This window comes from Lissotriton vulgaris, chromosome 1_1 (genome assembly GCF_964263255.1).
Source record: "Lissotriton vulgaris chromosome 1_1, aLisVul1.2, whole genome shotgun sequence".
In the NCBI taxonomy this organism is placed as follows: domain Eukaryota; kingdom Metazoa; phylum Chordata; class Amphibia; order Caudata; family Salamandridae; genus Lissotriton; species Lissotriton vulgaris.
In genome coordinates, this window is record NC_141685.1 from 33,318,409 (window position 1) to 33,341,604 (window position 23,196).

General features: G+C 46.6%; 1 protein-coding gene across 1 annotated transcript in view; it reads right to left on the bottom strand.

Annotated features, from left to right (window-relative positions):
• Positions 1 to 14,864: 14,864 nt before the first annotated feature.
• LOC147737070 (uncharacterized) overlaps positions 14,865 to 23,196 on the bottom strand; it is an 89,806-nt gene continuing 81,474 nt past the window's right edge. Inside the window, exon 6 of the mRNA XM_086922734.1 lies at positions 14,865 to 18,271. Coding sequence (XP_086778860.1) covers positions 17,592 to 18,271 — 680 coding nt within the window. The 3' untranslated portion in view covers positions 14,865 to 17,591. The remainder of the gene's footprint in view (positions 18,272 to 23,196) is intronic.

The window sequence follows — 23,196 nt, forward strand, 5'->3', positions numbered from 1 at the left end:
TCCCTTGGAGTGAAGGAGTCACTCCGATGCATCCGCAGGCACCACAACACAGCTGATTGATTGCTGATCCTGATCTTCAACCGGGTCGGTAACACAGATGATTGTTTTACAACTTCATCGAGGCCTGCACTGTCTTCAAACTGAGTCTGAGGCCAGGATCCCTCGTCAACACCACCGGAATGAAGTCCCTGTGTCGGCTGGCCATTGTTAAGGCTCTCCAGAGATTTTCAGGCCCGTCGAGGGTCTTCCTTGATTCCAGTAGGTTCCCCTGCTTGCTCGGGGCCTACCCTGACTTACTTGAATGTGGTGAGTCTCTTGGACCTTGCTGGTCCCGACACTGTACCTTTTTGTCTTCTTCCACGTTTTGCTGTTGCTAAGGCCTATTGGTGCTCCCGCTGGACACCGACCCCCTGGATATCGACAATCCGATGTGAGACTGCTCGTACAGCGTTCCTAGTCATCCTCAGCTGGTCCACATAGCTGCAGAGACAAGGGCACTGTCAACTCTCCTGCAACAGCCGACATTGGTGGTCACTCGACATCCATGCCCCCCGGTCACTCCTGAGTGACCTAGACTCTGCCCCTTCTGCTTGCAGGTTCTACTCTTCTTGAATCCACCCCTGGATTCCTCCAGACTCTTCCACCTTATTTGCTAAGAACATCTAGTTGTCTAACTGTCCATCTTCCATGGGGTGTCTTCCAAGTCCTCTGGGAAGGGTCCTTTTTATAAGAATTACAACTGCAAGTTCCCCATTGACTTACCTTGAGCAAGCAGTTGTGTATCCACTTAGCACATGGCCTCCATGGGGTTCCTGGGTCCTTACTTCGGGTGGTTCCTTGGTCCCCAGCACTCCTAAGTCTTCTGGGTCCACACCCGACTTTGGTCGTTAGTCGCAGTCCACTACTTTTATATATGGTTTGGTCTCCCCCTGGAGCCCACTGTATTTTCGTGCTACTTACCTGTCGTATACTCGAATTATTGTGTGTATTGTAATTATATCTCCGGGTAGGAGATATTGCATTGGGTTAGTGAGTGTCTGTAATAAATAACAATTTTTATAACTACACTGTGTGGTTCTTTGTCAATTAAACTGCACTATAAGATTAGATACTGGCTAAACAAGCTGCTCTACACTCTTCCTAGCCTCAGGCTGCCCTCCACAGCTACCACTTGGAGAGCTTTCTAAGGTTGGCTAAACGACTAAAACACCATAAGGGTTGTCTGGATTGGTGCACGGTGCTATACTTGAATGAGTGTGCACCATATACGAAGCCAGCTTCCTACAACTCCTATTCTAATAATGATGCGGTGATTTGATAATTGTATTGTAATTGCATTTGTATAGTGCTTACTACCCTTGACAAGGCATCAAAGCGCTTTTTCGGCACATGGCAGGCTACTTCGGGACCCATGGAGGATTAGTGTTGAATTAGTATAGTGAAACATGTAAGTAAATTTAAAGTGGTGGATAGGTTAGTGAGTGATTTGGATTCGGAAGGATAGCAGAAGGATAGAAGAGGAAAAAAGGTTTGTATTTATATAGCGCTTGTTACCCCTGATAGGGTGTTGAAGCACCCTACTCGGAAAACCCATAACAGATTTGTGGTGAATTAGTATGGTGAATTATGAAAGTAATTTGAGTGGTGGATATTAGTGAGTTATTTTATTCGGAAGGATAGCGGAGGGATAGAAGCGTAAGAACGTTTTGCATTCATATAGCACCCGTTACGCCTGATGGGTGTTGAAGTGCTTTTCTGGCGAGTAGTACGCTACTCTGGAACCCATAAGGATTACTGTTGAATTAGTATGGTGAAACATGAAATTAATTTGAGTGGTGGATATTAGTGAGTTATTTGGATTCGGAAGGATATCGGAGGGATAGAAGGGTAAGAAAGTTTTGCATTCATATAGCACCTGTTACGCCTGATGGGTGTTGAAGTGCTTTTCTGGCGAGTAGCACGCTACTCTGGAATTTATAAGGATAACTGTTGAATTAGTATGGTGAAACATGAAATTAATTTGAGTGGTGGATATGTTTGTCAGTTATTTGGATTGAGAAGTGTTGGGGAGGGGTAGAAAAGGTAAAAAGGTTTGTATTTTTATAGTACTTCTAACCCTGATGGGGTGTTGAAACACTTTATAGGTGAGTAGCACGCTACTCTGGAACCCATAAAGGATTAGTGGTGAATTAGTATAGTGAAAATGAAGTTTGAGAAGAGTACATGTTAGTCTGTTATTTTGATTGAAAAGTATAGTGGCGGGATAGAAAAGTGAATGATTTTAGGTTTTTTTTATTTCAATTTTTAGGTCATAGTAGTAGGAGGGGGCTTTTGGATGAGTAAAAAGGGGTTTTGGAGGGGAAGAGTCAGAGGGAAGGGGTTAGAAAGGTTTGTGTTGGGGGATCGGTACAGTAAAAGAGGTGTCAGATGATGCACGGAGGGTAGAGTAGGAGAGAGTCTAGAAAGGGTTATTTTTGGGGATCATAGTAGTGATATGGTGTTTGGGGTAAATGAGAGAGTGGATGTAGAGGACATATTGATAGATGTATACGGTGACAGATAGGGTAGTGCACTGGAATGAATAGTAGAAAGAGGTTTGAGATGAGTCAGAAGGTTGGGCCAGAGGATATATTGAGATAAGTATAGGCTGAGAAATAGGATAGTGTATTGGAAATGCCAAATTAGAAGAAAGTTATAAATATATAGCTCCATAAGTACATTGAAAGTATATAGATGTATAAAGAAGGTAAGTATATGTAGACTAAAGATATTGATGGAGGTACAGGATGATAAATAAGGTAGTGCATTGGATATGCTTTTTCAGGAGAAAAGTAACAGACACACGGATCCAAGTACAGGGAGGGACATAGATGCACAATGGAGGTGCCAGCTGACATTGGAGGAGGGATTCCTCCAGGGGACAGCACCTCTATCCATAGCTACATCAGTTGTAATCACTAAATATGCGCCTTGCAGCTAGAATTTAAATCCAATAACTGTTGTGCATCTTTGGGCCCACTGAGGAAGCAAATGTCAATTTGGGTCTTAAGACCCATTCCGCTTAAGGATCCTGTGATCTGTATGTATTGATTACCAACTCCTGAAGAGGTTGCTTTCAGAGGCAAAACAAATAAGCATGGACAATAATATTCTTTCCAGAGGGAAATTAATGAAAACCTTAGCTGTTGACCTAAGGACTAAAGCCAGAGGAATGGAGCTGGAAGATCAGTTCTGATCAAGGGTAAGCTTTCATACTGCAGAGTACATAATCGCGTGCAAGCCGAACGAGAGTGATGGATTGTGATAAACGGGTTGTCGATGTTCAGAGTGAGCCACCATACTTCAGAAAAGCCTAACGTAGGCTTCCGTGGAAGCTCTTGACTTTGATGGGCACATCGTAAAGGTAAGGGAAGCGCTGGTGACTTGTGTTAAATAAAATCTTTCAGTGATGCCTCGCATGTATTTTAAATGTGATTATTCAGAACTGGGAATTAATTAGCACTATATGAGCGAAAAGGCATGAAACCGGGCATTCTAAGTAGTCCTTCACGATTTTAATGATTTAATAGCAATGATGCACCCTGAAAATATAATGTAAATTCTCTAAGCTTCTCAAGCTGCAGAATGTCCTGTAAAGTGACACAGGTACATTTTGAGCTGGTACATTTCTAGAAGTGAATGTCCATCTCGTAAACTAGTCCCAACAAGAAACGACTTGAAATAAAATTACTTATTTTGCGATAAATTTGAGGGTCTCCTTTCTGCAGCAAGAGAATCCGGACTTGCGGCAGACTGAGGAGTTGGTGCACCGTCTACAAGATGAGCCCGATAGGGGCTTCAATGAACTGGAGGTGCACCCTCTGCAGCAGACTGAGGAGTTGGTGCACCGTCTACAAGGTGAGCCCGATAGGGGCTTCAATAAACTTGAGGTGCACTCTCTACAGCAGACTGAGGAGTTGGTGCACCGTCTACAAGGTGAGCCCGATAGGGGCTTCAATAAACTTGAGGTGCACTCTCTACAGCAGACTGAGGAGTTGGTGCACCGTCTACAAGGTGAGCCCGATAGGGGCTTCAATGAACTGGAGGTGCACCCTCTACAGCAGACTGAGGAGTTGGTGCACCGTCTACAAGATGAGCCCGATAGGGGCTTCCATAAACTTGAGGTGCACCCTCTGCAGCAGACTGAGGAGTTGGTGCACCGTCTACAAGGTGAGCCCGATAGGGGCTTCAATAAACTTGAGGTGCACCCTCTACAGCAGACTGAGGAGTTGGTGCAGCGTCTACAAGATGAGCCCGATAGGGGCTTCAATAAACTGGAGGTACACCCTCTGCAGCAGACTGAGGAGTTGGTGCACCGTCTACAAGATGAGCCCGATAGGGGCTTTAATAAACTGGAGGTGCACCCTCTACAGCAGACTGAGGAGTTGGTGCACCGTCTACAAGATGAGCCCGATAGGGGCTTCAATAAACTGGAGGTGCACCCTCTGCAGCAGACTGAGGAGTTGGTGCACCGTCTACAAGATGAGCCCGATAGGGGCTTCAATGAACTGGAGGTGCACCCTCTACAGCAGACTGAGGAGTTGGTGCACCGTCTACCAGATGAGCCCGCAAGGGGCTTCAATAAACTGGAGGTGCACCCTCTACAGCAGACTGAGGAGTTGGTGCACCGTATACAAGATGAGCCCGATAGGGGCTTCAATGAACTGGAGGTGCACCCTCTACAGCAGACTGAGGAGTTGGTGCACCGTCTACAAGATGAGCCCGATAGGGGCTTCAATAAACTGGAGGTGCACCCTCTGCAGCAGACTGAGGAGTTGGTGACCGTCTACAAGATGAGCCCGATAGGGGCTTCAATAAACTTGAGGTGCACCCTCTACAGCAGACTGAGGAGTTGGTGCACCGTCTACAAGATGAGCCCGATAGGGGCTTCAATAAACTGGAGGTGCACCCTCTACAGCAGACTGAGGAGTTGGTGCACCGTCTACAAGATTAGCCCGATAGGGGCTTCAATGAACTGGAGGTGCACCCTCTACAGGAGACTGAGGAGTTGGTGCACCGTCTACAAGATGAGCCCGATAGGGGCTTCAATGAACTGGAGGTGCACCCTCTGCAGCAGACTGAGGAGTTGGTGCACCGTCTACAAGATGAGCCCGATAGGGGCTTCAATAAACTGGAGGTGCACCCTCTGCAGCAGACTGAGGAGTTGGTGCACCGTCTACAAGATTAGCCCGATAGGGGCTTCAATGAACTTGAGGTGCACCCTCTACAGCAGACTGAGGAGTTGGTGCACCATCTACAGGATGAGCAAAATAGGGGCTTCAATCAACTGGAGGTGCACCCTCTACAGCAGACTGAGGAGTTGGTGCACCGTCTACAAGATGAGCCCGATAGGGGCTTCAATAAACTGGAGGTGCACCCTCTACAGCAGACTGAGGAGTTGGTGACCGTCTACAAGATGAGCCCGATAGGGGCTTCAATGAACTTGAGGTGCACCCTCTGCAGCAGACTGAGGAGTTGGTGCACCGTCTACAAGATTAGCCCGATAGGGGCTTCAATAAACTGGAGGTGCACCCTCTGCAGCAGACTGAGGAGTTGGTGCACCGTCTACAAGATTAGCCCGATAGGGGCTTCAATGAACTTGAGGTGCACCCTCTACAGCAGACTGAGGAGTTGGTGCACCGTCTACAGGATGAGCCAAATAGGGGCTTCAATCAACTGGAGGTGCACCCTCTACAGCAGACTGAGGAGTTGGTGCACCGTCTACAAGATGAGCCCGATAGGGGCTTGTAGGAAGGGGGAGTCTCTAGTTGGCGCAGTGCAGCACTAGCGACAAGCAGGGACTCTCCTCTTCCTCGTCAGGGCTGAGGGTTACCTTCCAGACAACCTCTGCTTACCCTCTAGGTAGTGTGGCTTAAGCAGTCGTAGGCTAATCTTTGGGGCATATAGGTTAAACACTTGCAATAGTACACCTTTACAACCAACCCACCACACAACGAGACCAGACTGTATTCTGTAAAAATATATATCTTTATATAGATTTTAAGCAGGCTTGTGAATACAGTCAACGTACTTTACGATAACGGTTGCAAGTTACTCAGTTCAGGTTACCACAGTTCTTTCTAGCAGTTTTAAGCGTTCTCTTAGGGCCCTCAGGCCGATGTCAACAAAAGTTCTTGTGGAGCAGGCGGCTTCCAGGGGATCTGTCCCACGTCGCGTTGCCTTCCCGGGGTCGCTGTTCGTTGCGGCTCTCAGCCGAGCAGTTCACGGGTCATCCGGGGCAGCGGTGTTCTGTGGCGGCAGGGTCCTCTTCTCGTCGTTCGCTCCGACCCTGGAGGCGGGGGCTGTGCGGTGGCGGCAAGTGGCAGTACGGTCCCCAAGTGCAGGACGTACCCAGCCAAGTGCCGGTGCAGCTGTGCGCTCACAGCTGGGCTGTCGGGCAGGCTACCGACCTTGCGGATTCTCACAGGGCAACTGTCCGTCTTTGCAGGTGAGTGGCTGCTCGTTGCGCAGTCAACTCGAGAGCTCGGACCGGACGGGTCCTCCTTTGCTTTGCTCTCGGGCTCCCGGTGCAGTTGCGGTCACGGTGTTCGGGCCAGCGGCGGCTGGTCCTCACTTTGCTTTCGCTGTTGCTTTGGGCCCCGGTCACGGTGGTCAGGTGGATGTCGTTGCCTTGGAGGCGACTGCGGGTACTGCAGCGATGGCCAGCACCCGCAGTCGCTTTCTTTCAGGGGGTAGCGCCCACTGGTCCTGGGGCGCTGGTCACGGGGCAAGTTCACAGCAAGCCCTTGGAGATCTCTTTAGCAGAGTTTGGCACAAAGTAAAGCAAAAGTCTTCTCGTAGTCTTTTCTTCTTCCTCTCCTTCGGCAGCAAGGCACCAGACACAGGCAAGAGTCAGCACCCTTCCTTGTCTCTCACGGTCCTTCTCGTAGGGCAGAGTCCTTCTGTGGCCCAAACAGGATCTAATTTTCAAGGAGCAGGGCTCCTTCTTTTATAGGCCAATTCTTTTGTTCTCGCAGGCCAGGGGGGCCTTTGCATAGCCACTCTCAGTCATTGAGTACCCCGGTGGGTGTACTCCGGCTTCTGCTTTCAGTGTGAGGGGCAGGCGCATCAGACGCCCCACAGGAGGTGGAGCCAGCATTGTGCGGACAGGGGCGGCCAGAGTACCTTGTTGATGGGGGCTTCGCCCTTCCTGGGCCAGGTGCCGGCCGAGTCATCCGCCGCTCCCCAGGAGGGTGGAGCCAGCATTGTGGTGGCCGAGCACAGCTACAGTTCGAGTCAAGAGGCACTCCTACCTCCCACTAAGGTGTAATCTGCGCATTCACCACCTGTCATCCTCCCAGCCCTGTCACTCACACGTCCCAGACAGTCGGATACACATACCAGCAGAGGCGGGCTGAAATGGTTAAGCAAGCAAATGCTAACTTTCTAAAAGTAGCATTTGCAAACCCAGGATACTAAAATAAACTTTACTAAAAGAAATATTTTATCATCCTGAGTTCAGGCATACTAAACATGACTCGCTACCATGCTCCTTGAGCCTGCCGGGATTATAGGGTGTAATAATTCCGGCAGCTCAGTCTGGCCTAATGGAGCAGGTAGCCTTCAATAGTGAGATACGGTTTTGGTTGTAAGTCACTACTAGGACATGCCACACACATCAGGGCTTGTCCTACCTTACACCTACAACGCACCCTGCCCGCAGGCCTACCATAGGGGTGACTAATATGTAGTCAAGGGAAGGTTCGAGGCTGGCAAGTGGGTGCACTCGCCCAGCTAGCGTGGCAGTACGAGACCGCACGCGGGTTCTGCGGTCGCAGTTCCCAGACACATCTTTACGGCTGCTTCGGTGGGTGGCGCAACCAGCGCTGCAGGCCCACCAGCAGTATTGGCATCTACAAGCCCCGGCACTCTTTAGTGCGCATTACTAGGGACTGACAGTAAATCCAATGCACCAATCATGGACATCAATCACATGTACAATTTTCAGTAGGGAGAGCATATGCACTTTAGCACTGGTCAGCAGTGGTAAAGGGCCCAGAGTCATTAAACCAAACAAAATAGGTCAGAGAGAGTATTGGAGGAAGGCAAAAAGTTTAGGGATGACCCTGCCAAGAGGCCCAGGTCCAACAGGGCTTCAATAAACTGGAGGTGCACCCTCTACAGCAGACTGAGGAGTTGGTGCACCGTCTACAAGATGAGCCCGATAGAGGCTTTAATAAACTGGAAGTGCACCCTCTACAGCAGACTGAGGAGTTGGTGCACCGTCTACAAGATGAGCCCGATAGGGGCTTCAATGAACTTGAGGTGCACCCTCTATTGCCCCAGGTCCAGGACCCACCTGTCCAAGGTTACAGCAGTCTATTCTTGTAAACCAATAGAGATTCCCCTGCTAACTGGGCTGTTGCAAAAGGATGCATGCGGGCTGGGGGGGGGGGAATCAATACAGTCTAGGTCAGCGATTCTTAAACTGTGGCTTGCATGGAAGACCAACTAAAAAGATGCCTTTAAATTCTGTATTTATCGTGTCCCTTTTGCTGCACTTCAAAGACATCGGTCAGATGTCAAGCTGTCTGACAAATTGCTGCTTATTTAAATAGCATGTTTTTACATGGGGAGGAATGGGTGTTTCAAACCACACACTCTGCAGTCAGAGAAGTAAAGGGAATCTGACATTCTCAGTGGGGTATAGAGTGTTGAAAGGAAAGACTATAGGAGGCCATTAAATACCTGTTAATGAACTATACACATTCAGCAGTTAGGAAAGCAAAATTGAAGCACATTTTTTGTAGTTCTGAAGTGTGATGGAAACAAAGATTTTAATAGGATCAAATGAAGTCACTACTTGGTGATACACAAATGATTATATCACCATGTAGATTAAATGCAGCACACTAGCGCTTTAAATCTGCTGAGCCAGAGACTGCATATTTGTGCATTTTCCCATAAGAAGTTAATTGCCTGAAAGAAAAGACATTGGCCCGCATGCATCACAGCAAAAACCGGTCGCAAACGGGCAGATTCTCAGAATCTGCCCCTTTGTGACAGGTATTTTTGCATTTGGGATGCATCATCCCAAATGCAAAAATCGCAATTTAAGTAATCTCTAAATTGTGATTACTTAAATTGCCATTGCATTTAAGGAATCACAAATTGAGATTCCTTAAATGCAATGCATTCAAGTAAAAAAACTAGCGATTTCGCTAATCGGGGGCGCAAATTACCATGAACTTGAACGTCATGGTAATTTGCAAAAACTTTGAAAAATGCACTAGAGTGCATTTTTCAAAGTTCCATTTTACACACACACATGCCCTTGGGCAAGTGTGTGTGCAAGATGTACTCATATGCAGATTTCAAGGGTGCAACAGGGTGTCCTCTTGACACCCTGGCACCCTTGAAATTGCATTCTCAATTTGCGATTGTCTAATTGAGAATCGCAAATTGAGAATGTCTTCCCATTTATTCCTATGGGCCTATAGCCCCATAGGAATGAATGGGGAGGAATTCCTTAATTACGATTCGCAATTTGTGAGTCGCAATTAAGGAATGTTTACGAATCGCTATTTTGTAAGTGATTTCTACATGCATAGCCTTTTGCTATTCCTTACTAGCGAATCCTTATTTGTCGCTAATAAGGAATCTCAAATGACATTGTAGATGCATGTGCCAGATTGTTGGGTCTGAATAGGAAATTCTTCAAGCCTACAACGGGAAATAAAGACTGAAGAAGGTTTTTGAAATGTATGTTGTCTGTTTTTAGAAAAGATATGGTGGTTCTTTGAGCACACAGAAAGAGTAAAGTTGATTTCAATTTTAGCTTGTCTGATAGGTTTACTTATGTGGTCCAGAGGAGAATGAGATGGGTACTTCTAGTTCTTGCTATGGTTCGGGACTAAAATTCCACTCATAAAAACCAAACACAAACTATAAAGAATTACTTCATTAAAGTTACCAGTTCTCGAACCACTGATACCAGAATCCGAGTACAGGACTTCTCAATCAGACAAGCGAAGCAACACATTCAATCCACTAGAGTAATAATGTTAAGACGCCAGACCCTTTATATCTGAATATAAAATAATTTATTAGGCTATTGTGCTTAGATATCAAAAGCAAATCAATCTGCAACAGAATAATATTGCACTCCATAAAGTATGCTAAATGACCTGAAAAGTCACAAGCATCTATGAAAGTGTTTATAGTTTAAAAAAATGTGGAAGTGAAGCTGACCAAAGTTGGCCGGTGAGTCTACCTGAACCCTCCCTGCTATGGAAGAGCGGCCTCTTCCAGTGAACTAGAGATGCTAACACACTTTGTTAATGTTTTGTCAACACAATTTTCTCATGTTGGGGACTAAGTGTTGTTTCATTTAACCACCTCTGCAGGATCTTTATATAACAAATCAGTATAATAAATTTTCAAAGTACAGCTTAAATGCCTACATCCCGGAGGCTGACGCGGAATTGGCATCAATAACTGGCTTTTGTCAAGCAATAAAAGAAGATCTTTCCTCCTCCCCTTGTTTCTAACCTGGATAACACCCACTCTTCTGTCCCCCCCACCTCTGTCTAATTACTCTCTTAGATTTTAATTGCATCTCCTGGTTTCCTCTCTATGCCTTCATGTTCTGAGAGCTCACTGTAGCTAGTCCGTTCCTCTCACGCGTATCATTTAAGTGGATTGTGTTGGGATGATTCTAAGCATCCCGAGATATCAGGGGGTGGAAGTTCCCTGAACTTTGTGGCGAGATGACCTAGAAAAGGGGCCCATAATGTGTCAAAATCAGAGGATTCCCGGTTAGCAAGAAAGCAATCTTTTCCACTTCCTGAATAGTGCATAATCAACAGAGGCAGTCATGTAGAGTTGGTGTCCTTGTTCTCGCCCAAAGGGCACTTACAGCCTTTCTGATGGACGTCTGAAGGCTGCTACATTGAAAGCTATATAGATGACTGATGGTTTGGTACTGACCTGCCCATTTATTGCTCGCATTTGTGATTATTCATTTATTGAGTTAGGGCTTGGCAGGTTGGATGCTAGAGCCAAGAACAAGTTTGGGTCCAGTGAGGCTTCACAAATGATTTGGGGGAAGCGTGAATCAAACCATTTATAAAACGCAACACACCCAGTGAATTAAAGATAGTTGGTCAAGTAAACACAGAAAGGGTAAAAGAGCAGACAGACAATCTTTCGCTGTGCCCATCTCAAGGCCTTGCTGGACTAATGAACGAACACGCAAGGGAACACCCACCAGTTTAGAAGGAGACAATGTTTCAGGCACTGCACCAAGCAACTCTTTCTTCCCAGTGCACCGCAAAGATAGACATTGTAGAATGCCATTTGGCCACAAGAATGGTATCAACTACCGTGGTTGGCAAAACAAATGCAGGAGGTCCATCTGAGCCCGCATCGGAGGATAGATACTCAAACTCAGGAGCTCTGGGTACCGCACTCTCCGATCCCAGCCCAGGGCGTGGAGAGTGACTTCGGCCGGGTCTGTCTTGATCTTCCTTAGAATTTGAGGCAAGAGGAGTAGAGGTGTAAATACATCCAGATGCCCTTCCTTTCATTGCAGCTGGACTACTACTGAGTATCTTGTCAGGACTGCAAGGAATAGATTTGCTGACACTAGTTTCTTGATAGTGGCAAATAAATCTAGTCAGAATGTACCTACAGGACCCATAAGTGCCAGCTGGCGTTCGGGATAAGGAGGATACACAAGGAGCCTCACAGCCATCCGCACTGAAACCCAGGATTGACCCCTAAAGGTCGGGTTCATATCCTGAATGCTCTGGACTTCCTGCTGCAGTGGACCGGCTTTAAATGCCACAGTCTTCAGAACTGCCCCAATGAATGGAATGTTCTGCTCAGGGCTCAGGTGGGACTTCGACTCATTGTCGGTGAAACCCAACAAAGTGAGGAGTATGACCATTGTCCGTAGGTGGTCTGCGATTGGCTGTGGTGCGTTGGCCTTCAGCAGCCAGCTGTTGAGGCATTGGAATATGTGTCCTCCTGACATCGGAAGTTGGGCAGTTGCCACTACTATCACTTTTGTGTTCCCCGAGGTACCAAGGTATGGCTGAAGGGGAGCACAGTATAAGGAAAAGCTCCTGGCCCACCTTGAACCACAGGTAACGCCAGTGAGACTGCGGAAGGGGAATGTGAAAATATATGTCCTGTAAGTCTAAAGACACCGTCTAGTTTCCTGAGGCCAGAGCCTGAAGGTTCTGAACCAGAGTTAGCATCCAGAGGGCAGAGGTCCCCCATGGGTTTGAGGCCTCAATCTTTCATTGGAATGAGGAAGTTACAGTATCCTTCTCCCTTCTCTCACTCTGCTACCCACTCCATGGCATTCTTAGACGACAGAAGATTGACTTCCTGAACCAGGACTGTGGAGTGCTCTTCTAAAAGTTGCTCTGGTGTTGAAAGAAGATGGAGTGGGGAGGAAATGAGAGGTAGGGCTCAGCCTCTTTGAACAATGTGTAAGACCCACCTGTCTGACATGATGGGTTCCAGTCAGGGTGGAAATGGTGTATTCTGCCTTCTACTGGTCAGCTACGCATGAGCCTGAGGACAAACTAAAGCAGCTTGGTAGCCGCTCAGCAAGCAAAGAGGAACTGGAGGATTGCGGTCCCTCCTGGTTTGAGTGGTTTTTGCCAGGCCCACGCCCATGGCATCGACAGGGCTGGGACGGTTGCTGCAGTGCACACTGGGAGGTCTGGCATTATACCCCCAGGGCTTCACTATTGGCGGGGGACTGTTTAGCTAGTATCAATAACCCCAGGGATTGTGCTGCTGCACAACTGTCTTTGAATCACGCCAGGGCAGTATAAGCCCCGTCTATGAAAAGTCTGGAGCTATTGAAGAACATGTCAATTAGGGATGCTGCAGGTCTCCACAAACCTCGTCCCGGCGTGCCTTCTGAGCAAGGCGCCCGTTCCAATGACCCTGCCATTGCGCTCCCTAGTGTCCAGGTGAGAGCAGAGTGCATACTTGCCTGCGTTCCGACCATCATGGACCATTTGGGCTAACAAGGCCCGAGGTCCGCTGGGACGCCATCATGATTTCACTAGCCATGTCCCACAAGGCTTAGGTGTACTTACCAAGAGAGCAAACTCCATTGATAGAGCTGGGTGCTAGATTAGCTGAAGAAAATATTCTGTTTATGAATGCATCAAGGTTTTTGGATTACCTATCGGGATGATTGGTTGGAAATTAATTTTGATTAACCTTGTCTGTTAAAGTTTGAACAATCAAGCTTTCTGGTTTACGGTGCTTGGTTAGGTCAAACCACTGGCGGGCATGAGGATGGCTTAGAACATGTATCAAGACGAGCATCCGTAAGGGCTTCAAGAACGGCTCAGATGAAGCTGGCCATGGCTGAAGGATCTCAGTCAACACATTCATCGCCATCCATCAGGCCGTGACTTGAAGTGGAAGCAGGACCAATGCATTAACTCAACCTCTTCTGATAGTTTCGCTTCAGCTTCCGAATCAACTTTGAGTGCATAAAGGTCACTTGTCAAGTGACGCAGTTTCATGATCTCTCCTACGCGGTGGTCCCTCACACCAGAAATACCAGATCGGGAGGCCGCTCCTTCTCCTTCCTTGCAGCCAGAGCCTAGAATGCTCTTCTGCTCCACCTCCGACAGACAACATTGCTTCCCATCTTCGCAAGAAACCTCAAAACCTGGCTCTTCGACGGATCCCCTCCTTGATAGACTGGAACCTGCACACCCTTACCCCCAGCGCCTAGAGACCCTTACGGGTGAGTAGTAGTGCTTAACAAACGCCTGTTTGATTGATTAATTGATCAGAGCCCAAGCTCCACAGACGCAGCTTGTGCAGGTCCATGTCAGACATCTGCTTGCTGTAATCTAGGTGTTCAGTGGGGACTTTGTTCCCTTGCTCATTGTGACTGCAGGAAGACTGGAGTGGAGCTTCAGATCCGTGACAAAGGGTGCAGAATGAAAGGAACTAACGTCTATGCGCGGGAGTGGCACATATATGCTGTTTCTCTCTGTCAGTTTTAGGGTAGTATAGAGTCGCCGCAATGCCATACTGCGCCACCTACTGATGCACAGGAGCATTGCTAGAAGAAGTCTCCAGATCCAGTCTGGGGCTTGGATGGGTTCCAGAGGCGAAGAATCTGCAGCTAAAAGTATCCATCAGAATTTTTTATTTTGTTTTACATAAAAATGGGGAGTGATTTCTGTAAAACAATTAACAAACAGCCCGACGCGCCAGCAGTTTCCTCTTAGCACAGGGGGACACTTACCCATATTTCTTATTCATGACCATCATAGCTTGCACATACACAACTGGCAGGAGAGCCACTCGACAGACAGTGCATCTTCAGACCCTGTTGAGCTGCCTATTCTGGGGCGGAAGGACTGCAAGCAAAGAGATTCGAAAGGTGGAGCTGGACGAGTCCCCACAGAAGAAATGAGGAGCGAGAACCAAGATGTGGCTATGGCCTCCCAAGGGTTAAGGGTTCCCTGTTGAACTTAGAAATGCATTTTCTAACAGAAGGTTATCCTAAGGGCACTTGATCTGCAAATGAGTTTGTTAATCTATGAAAGGAATTTAGGCATTTGGTATCTAAACAGATCCTTTAATGAACTGATGTTAAAACTAAATATCAATGGTGACCGAAGTGAACCCTGGCAGATTCCATGACTGATGGGTGGCAGTGAAGATAAAAAATATACACACTAAACTCACCGCTTTACACCCACCACAAGAAACAACAAAACCCGACAAGGCTCGACTTGTAGAGCCGGGCCAAAGTGGAGGACATGATCAGGGCAGTCGAAGGCCCAGAGAGATGAAATGCTGCCTGCATGGACAGCCCTCCATTTGCTTGGACATGGGAGTGATTACAAGTGCAGACCAACAATATCTTTGCCTCAGTATTGATGGACTCCAGATTTCTGGTTCTTCAATCGGTCCCAGGTTTCACCAATGGTACCTTGTTACCTTCTCTAAAACAGCAGCGCCTCCTGGTAAGCTATCCTAATTTACATCATGGGCTCTGAACTGGATCGCTTTAAGAGGAGGTGGCCATTGCAGGTCTGTAAAGAGCTGACGGACAGCATCTCACTTCAGGGAGGGAATAATTACTATATAGTCTGTTCGGTCATTTTTGCAGCAATATTGGATTGAATGTTAAGGTTTTTGGAGATTAACAATGTATTCAAGGTTTTGTGCACAGAGCCTCTCTTCCCAAAGATAACTTGAGGTCACATAATCTGCACTGCCTCATACACTGCCCGTGGTATGTTCCCTCATACCTGGCTTTATCCGCAAAGACGTCGGCAGATCCCCTCATTGGAAGGCGAACGAAATCCCTCTATCAGAACTTTTCCGAATCACTACCGTCATGACGGCACCCGTCCGGTAATTGTCAGCGCTCGTGGAGATGCCCACAGACCCCCATCTAAGGACTAGTGGACACAACCCAAAGATTGTCAGCGCTTGCAGAGCCGCCCACAGACCCCCATTTGGAGAACTATTGAACATAACCTAAAGATTATCTGCACATTACCTCATTGGCGACAGGAGCTCATAGCCCTTCAATTGTGTAGGACCAATTCCACAGCAGCCCTCAAATCCCACTGGATACATAAATACCAGAAAACCCCATCAAAGGAAAAACGAGTAAAACATTTAATAAAGTACCTACATCTCAAGACAGACAGTCCTGTATTTCAGACAAATTTGACTCCCTTTCCTGTGAGAATCTGCACCATTTTCATCCAGGTTCACTTGGACATTCACATGGCTCCCTGATGAAGGCCCTCAGCCGAAACGCGCGTAGATGTCATATTTAGCCATGTTTTTATGTATAGTGTGTTGAAACAAGCTTCCATACAGTTCTCAAATCATAATTTCTTTTGAAATGTATTGAACTGCACTAAGAATCTAATGATGTGTATATATATGTTGATCAACCATCACATGTATAGTGGAGGCACGCACACTGCAAAATTTGCAACAAAGTAAAAATGTTTTTATAATAACTATAAAGAAATTGCCATAAACTAATAAAATAAAGTCTATATTTTTGTACCATGCACTTTGTTTCCCTATAGTCATTGTTGTCACATGTCAGGTTTTGTCCTTTAGTTAAACCAGTTCCTAATTAACCTTTTTTCCAAATAATGTTCCCTGCTACATCAATACTACTTCACAAACAATTCTTTTTTTACTCTCACATCCTCTTTGAGGCATCACTTAGTTCCTGGACCACATCTGCGGTCTTTGTCCTCTGCCAAGTGGTCACCTGATGAGAAGACTTTCTCCTAGTACCAAGATCTTCATCAGAAGGTCTCTAGACTCCATCAGCTTGATTTCAAATCCAGCTCCAAGATACCAATGGAAGGCAACACCAACTGCTATCTTCCACTATCCTCGTTTTACGACAAGTTGGCTATAGGAGCTGCCTCAGTTGAATTGGTGGCTCCACCTAGGTCCAACAGCTGGACAGAAGCGCTGTTTCCCAAAACAATGCCCATGGCCTAAAACAGTAAGTGTTTAAGCTTCTAGGACTACCACATAAGACTTGGACACATGTGAGTGGGCAGGGCAACTGCCATAGATATTAGCTGTGTTTCCAGGAGTTTCTAGTGCTATAAGAAGTGGCAGGCGGCCATTTCTAGTGTCTACACTTTAGCCAGTGGGCGTGGCAGTCTGTGGATAGACTCAGCCCTGTAGAACAGCTGCCGGCAGACCCCTTAATACCCATGCTAAGAGTGAGATCTAGCTATTGTGTGGAGATGGATTGCACTAGTGGGTTAAAAGATATCTGGTACTTTGTTTGATACTGGAATAAAAGAGCCATAACCTCCAAGGACGGAGTCAAGTATACGTCTTTTCCAGGTTTTTAAGAAGTGTGGCACACTGCCTGTTCTTTTTACGCAATACTGTAAAATTGACTGCGCATTTCGCTCTTTGATGAGTAAAAGCCTGTTTCCAAACCTACGATGATGGACCTATACTCACTGTGTTTTTGTAAAGGAAGTGATGTATATCTGCTTTCTTGTTTTTTAGGTGTACCTATAACATTCCACCCACCTCCTTCCTCTCATTTCTCTGACGTTTTTCTGGTAATGTACATCTAACACACACTGTAGTCTTGGGATGGCAACTCTACACTCAGCTTCTTTTGTTTATTTACCAGGTCAGGACCTTCATCAAGAGACAAGGGTTGTTACTATTCTCTCAAACTAAATCCAGATTATTGTTAACACTTAGCTTCTTTATGGGGTCCATACCTATCCCTTTCATAGACTCAATTTCTAAGTTCGGTTACAAAATCAACGTAATGTGCCACAACACATCTAGAACGATTTATACACTTCACGGTTTAGACCAGATGCTGCAATCATCACTGGCCATCGTTATTCCTCTCACTATTTGTGGGGAAGACTTGACAATCAGTTGCAATATAATTTCTTCTTCTGAGCCATATATGTGTAGTTGTCTTTAATTCTATGTGGATGTCTCTTATAACTCTCTTTTTTATGCATTGGTAAAACGACGATAACAACTCCATGTGCTCCCTAATTCGCTCATGGTCCACACTTTGGTATTTACATAATTTCCACTAGATGGAACTCACAATCGTCTACCATGTTTGGGTGTATTTTCTTGTGGACCTGCAGGTAGTCCTTTCGGTTGAATCCTTTTCCACATACAGTGCACCGATGCAGTCTTTCTCCTGTGTGCATTTTTTGGTGCCTATGGAAAGCTCCTATTTGATTGAAGCTTTTTCCACACACGGTACAATGATAAGGTCTCTCCCCTGTATGTATTCTCCTATGTATGAGCAAATTTGACATTGCTCCAAAGCTTTTACCACATTCAGTACATGCATATCTTCCTTTTAAGCTGTGTTCTTGATGATATTGTACATAGCAGCTCTTCGGGCTGGTTTGCCCACTGTCAGCATGTGTGCATGGTTTGCTACTTTGCGGTGTGGTTGATTCACAGAGAACACTGTTGTTTTTCACTGTACTCTCACAGCTCTTGTCTAATCTCCACTCGTAGGGTGTCGACTTCTGCAGAGCACTGCAAGCTCTTGGCCAATCTGCACTTTTCTCTCCTCCTTGTTCTTGAGTACTCGCTGGTGGCATCTGGCTATTGGAATGTCTTCTCTCAGAAATGTTCTGGACCATGTTTACTTTCCTCTTTTGTGCCACAGATTTGAAAATTGCATGTTTTTCATGATATTGAAAAGAGGTACTCATGTTGCTCTTCATCGATCCATTTCCTGTAATATTGAAATAAACGAATGTTAGCTTTCTAGAAGGGAAATGGTGCATCAATCATTTCCACAGCAGGAGTGTATCGAAAGGTAGTAAGAGCGCAAGCTCTGTATACACAACCAAGCACTTTGTGGCTGGACCATGGGTACCAGGTGGTAGAATCACAACTGACTGACTGATTAAAGAGTTGTAAGGGTAAGCAGTGAAGACATTAGGCATTCTTTATGTTGAGGCAATAACAGCATGGAGCCGGAGAGAGGACAATACTTTGTCTGCAGGCAGACATAGACTGTGAAAAAAGCAGGGAAATGGGTAAGAGTTCAGCTCTCAATGAAGCCACCCACGAAAGCTACAGAATGAGCCTAACAGGTGCAGACAGAACAAACTGCCCAGACAGGCTAATAGGAGTGAACCATCACCACTTTCTCACATGTGCAGACTTGCAGAAGGAACCACTGAGACAGATCAGCTAGAGAGCCACTACCACTTTGTAACGTGGAGCGACAGGAAGCCAGTCAGAGAAGCCATCCAGAGAGAGCTATTGACATCTCGTAACATGTGCAGACCTGCAGAACTAAGCACCTACATAGGTGCCGAGAGAGGACCACTGCCACCTTGTAATGTGTAGGAAGAACGAGCCACCCCGAGAGAACCATTGCCACCTTGTAACATGCAGACCTACCGAATGAACCTCCCAGGGAGAGCCTGTGCTTTCTTATAACATGCAGACTGAACGAGCCACCCAGAGAGAACCACTGCCGCCACCTAAGGTGCAGAACTGCAGAACAAGCCAATCGAACAGGCCACCCAGAGGAAGCCTTTCCCACCTTGTGACATGCAAGCACAATGAGACACCCAAATAGGCCACCTAGAGCAAAACATTACTGCCCTCTAATGTGCAGACAGAACAAACCACTCAGACAAACCAAGCCCAACCCACTTGTGCTGTCAACCCCCCATTGCAAATCAACCGACCCCTTCTAAACAAAGCCACATGCTCATTTCAGTGTTTGACTATGCTTGTGCTTTTTTAATATCACTCCATAAAACTCCTGAGTCTGCCCCAACTGGAGTCAGAGATATACAGCCTAATTCACAAAGGTAATGTACACTTGTGAGTACTTTTACACTTTTGAATAAGCTTACTAGAGGCGCGAAGGGTGCAGAAAGAGCAAGAGAAGTGCAGAAAGAAGCAAGAGAGGTACAAAAAAAGGCAAGAGAGGTGCAGAAACAGGCAGGAAAGTTACAAAAAGAGGGAACAGGAGTGCAAAAAGAGATCCAAGGGGTGCAGAAAGAGGCAAGAGGGATGCAGAAAGAAGCAAATGAGGTACAGAAAGAGGCAACAGAGGTGAAGAAAGACGCAAGAGAGGTGCAGAAGACAACAAGGGAAGTGCAGAAAGAAGCAGGAGAATGGCTGAAAAAAGCAAATGAGGTGCAGAAAGAGACAACAGAGGTGCAGAAAGAAGCAAGAGCAGTGCAGAAAGAACCAACAGAGGAGCAAAAAGAGGCAAGAGGGGCACAAAAAGAGGCAGCAGGGGTGCAGAAAGAAGGAAGAGAAGTGCAGAAAGACGCAACAGAGGTGCTGAAAGAGGCGCAAAGGGTGCAGAAAGAGGCAAGAGAAGTTCAGAAAAAAGCAACAGAGGTACAGAAAGAGGCGAGAGAGGTGCAGAAACAGGCAGGAAAGGTGTAGAAAGAGGAAAGAAGGGTACAGAAAGAGGCAAGAGGGGTTCAGAAAGAGGCAAGAGGGGTTCAGAAAGAAGCAAGTGAGGTGCAGAAAGAGGCAACGGAGGTGCAGAAAGACGTAAGAGAGGTGCAGAAACAAGCAAGAGAAGTGCAGAAAGAGGCAAAAGAATTGCTGAAAAAAGCAACAAAGGTGTAAAAAGAAGCAAGAGAAGTGCAGAAAGAGGCAAGTGAGGTACAGAAAGAGGTGCAGAAAATGACAAGAGTTCTGCAGAAAGAGGCAAGAGAGACACAAGAAAGGGAAGAAGGGTGCAGAAAGAACCAATAGAGGTGAAAAAAGAGGGAATACGAGTGCAGAAAGAAGCAACAGAGGTACAGAAGGAGGCAAGAGAAGTGCAGAAAGAGGCAAAAAAGTTGCAGAAACAGGAAAAAGGTGCTGAAAGAGGGAACAGGTGTGCAGACAGAGGCAAGAGAGCTGCAGAAAGTTGAAACGACAAGTGCAGAAGAAGGCAAGTGGGTGCAGAAATGTGCAAGAGAGGTGTGGAAAGAAGCAAGAGCAGCGCAAAAGAACCAACAGAAATGCAGAAAGAGGCAAGAAGGGAGCAGAAAGAGGCAGGAGAGGTGCAGAATGAAGCAAACGGGGTACAGAAAGAGGGAAAAGGGGTGCAGAAAGAAGCAAGAGAAGTGCAGAAAGAAGCCAAAGAGGTACAGCAAGAGGCAAGCGAGGCGCAGAAACAGGCAAGAAAGGAACAGAAAGAGGGAACGGGGTGCAGAAAGAGGTAAGAGGGGTACGGAAATATGCCAGAGAGGTGCAGAAAGAAGCAAGAGCAGTGAAGAAAGAAGAAAGAGAAGTACAGAAAGAAGCAAGAGAGGCGGAGAAATAGCAAAGAAGGGTGCAGAAAAAGGCATGGGGGAGGCTGACATTTGCAAAAAAGGTGCAGAAAGAAGCAAGAGCAGTGCAGAAAGAACCAACAGAGGTGCAAAAAGTGACAAGAGGAGCACAGAAAAAGGTAGGAGAGGTGCACAAAGAGGCAAGAGGGATACAGAAAGAGGCACGAAGAGTGCAGAAAGAGCAAGAGAAGTGCAGAAAAAAGCAACAGAGGTACAGAAAGAGGCATGAGAGGTGCAGAAACAGGCACGAAAGGTGCAGAAAGAAGGAACAGGGGTGCAGAAAGAGGCAAGAGAGGTACAGAAAGAGACAAGAGATCTGCAGAAAAAAAGCAACAGAGGTGCCGAAAGAGGCAAGTAGGGTGCAGAAAGAAGAAAGAGAGGTACAGCAAGAGGCAATAGGGTGCAGAAAGAAGCAGCAGAGGTGCAGAAAGAAGCAAGAGGGGTACAGAAAGAGGCAAGAGAAGTGCAGAAAGAGGCAACACAGGTATAGCAAGAGGCAATAGAAGTGCAGAAAGAAGCAACAGAGGTACTGAAAGAAGCAAGAGGGGTGCAGAAAGAAGCAAGAGAAGTGCAGACAGAGGCAACAGAGGTACAGAAAGAGGCAAGAGTGGCTTGCCCACCATTAGTGCCAATTTAATACCCACATTTAGCAATAAGTAACAGGTGACCATTCTAGGTATGCAAAGGGCCTTCCAACACGCTCTAACACTTGTTGCTGCATTTTTGGTAACATTTGAGCTGTTTGAGCTAGAAACAAGGTTTTTTGTGTTCAAATCTGTAGATTAGGGAGCAGACGATAGATTATGTGGCTAATGCGGAAAATGTATAATTGTGCGAAAGTCGGTGCAGCCAAACAGTTGCATAATTCCAGTGGTCCTGCTCATACCTCTGACTAGGCCCACAAGTGCTCCTCATTGATTCCTTTTTTTTGTCTCACTGAGTTCATAGTTGAGAGAGTATGGAAACGAGGAAGACTAAACCTGAGGTTACCAGTCCACAACACAAGACTATCATACCACATAATTACTCTCTATAACACAGTCCCACTCTACATAATTCCTATACACTAAATACCACATACTTTCTATCCACATAATTTCACCGCACAACTTACCACATGATTCCACTACACACAACGTACATCCACTCCAAAAAACTTTAGTAAAAAACTTTTACATTTACGCCAATAGCTCGAACTCTCGCAAATGCAAAACCTATTACATCGCAAACACTTCTTTAACTAGTAGTCACGTTTGCAGAGTGGTGGAGAAAGGGTGCTGGGCCTCCGATCAGTGTTCAGGAATTCCGCTGCGTAGGACTTACAGGAGGCACCAGGAGGGCTTCTTGGCCCCCAGAGTCCCTCAGGAGTAAATTGGACTTCATCCCTCATCCCGTAGTCTGCCAGGCCACGTTTGCAGAGTGATGAAGAGAGGGGGGCATGGCCTCCTAAGACGTTTTAGCAATCCCACTAGGTGGGGCATACTGGAAGTAATATATGAAGTAGTTGGCTCCCAAGGATGTCCTGGGGGCCAAACTACCCCTCCTAATACCTCCATTACATCCCACACAGCAGGATTGCTAAGTTCTCATAGCAGGCCACGCCCCCTTTGCCCACCATTCTGTAAACGCGCTCCCTGGCGTGCTCTTGGATGGGGATTGAAGTCCCCTTCGCTGCTGGGGGCCTTAGGGGCCAACTAGCCTACCTCTTACCTCCAGTAAGCCCCACACAGTGGGATTGCTGAGAGGTGGACACAGGCCATGCCCCCTTTCTATACCACTCTGCAAACGCACCTCCTGGAGTGCTCTTGGTTGAGGGATGAAGTCCCCTTGCCTCCTGAGGGTCCCTGGGGGCCAACTAGCCCTCCTGCTGTCTCTAGGAAGTCCCACAGATGGATTGCTGAGAGTGGTCTGGGGCAACGCCCCCTTTTTACACGCACCTCCTGGCGCACTGCTGCTCTGGGGATGAAGTCCACTTGTGTCCTGAGGTCCTCAGGACACAAAAAAAAAGTTGTATGATTTTCTTTACCTTATAACTCCTGGTTGAAAATTTGGACACAAATACTGGTTAGTTGCTGGTTGTTTCCCTTGCTCGAGTTGTTAGTAATTCAGATCTATTGATTGTTCCTGCCCTTTTTTTTGCTCTGGTCGAAACCGTTTCTGGATAATTCCTTTCCTTGAATTTTGCGAGCGTTTTGTTCAGAATATCCACGTATGTACTGGCCTGTGAAGAGATTCTTTTTATTCTTAACAATTGAGAATACGGCAGATGTCGTTTTAAGGACATCGGATGACAGCTGTCAAAATGTAAAGAATTGTTCTGTCTCGACTCTTTGTGTATACATCTGTCTCAATTCTGTTG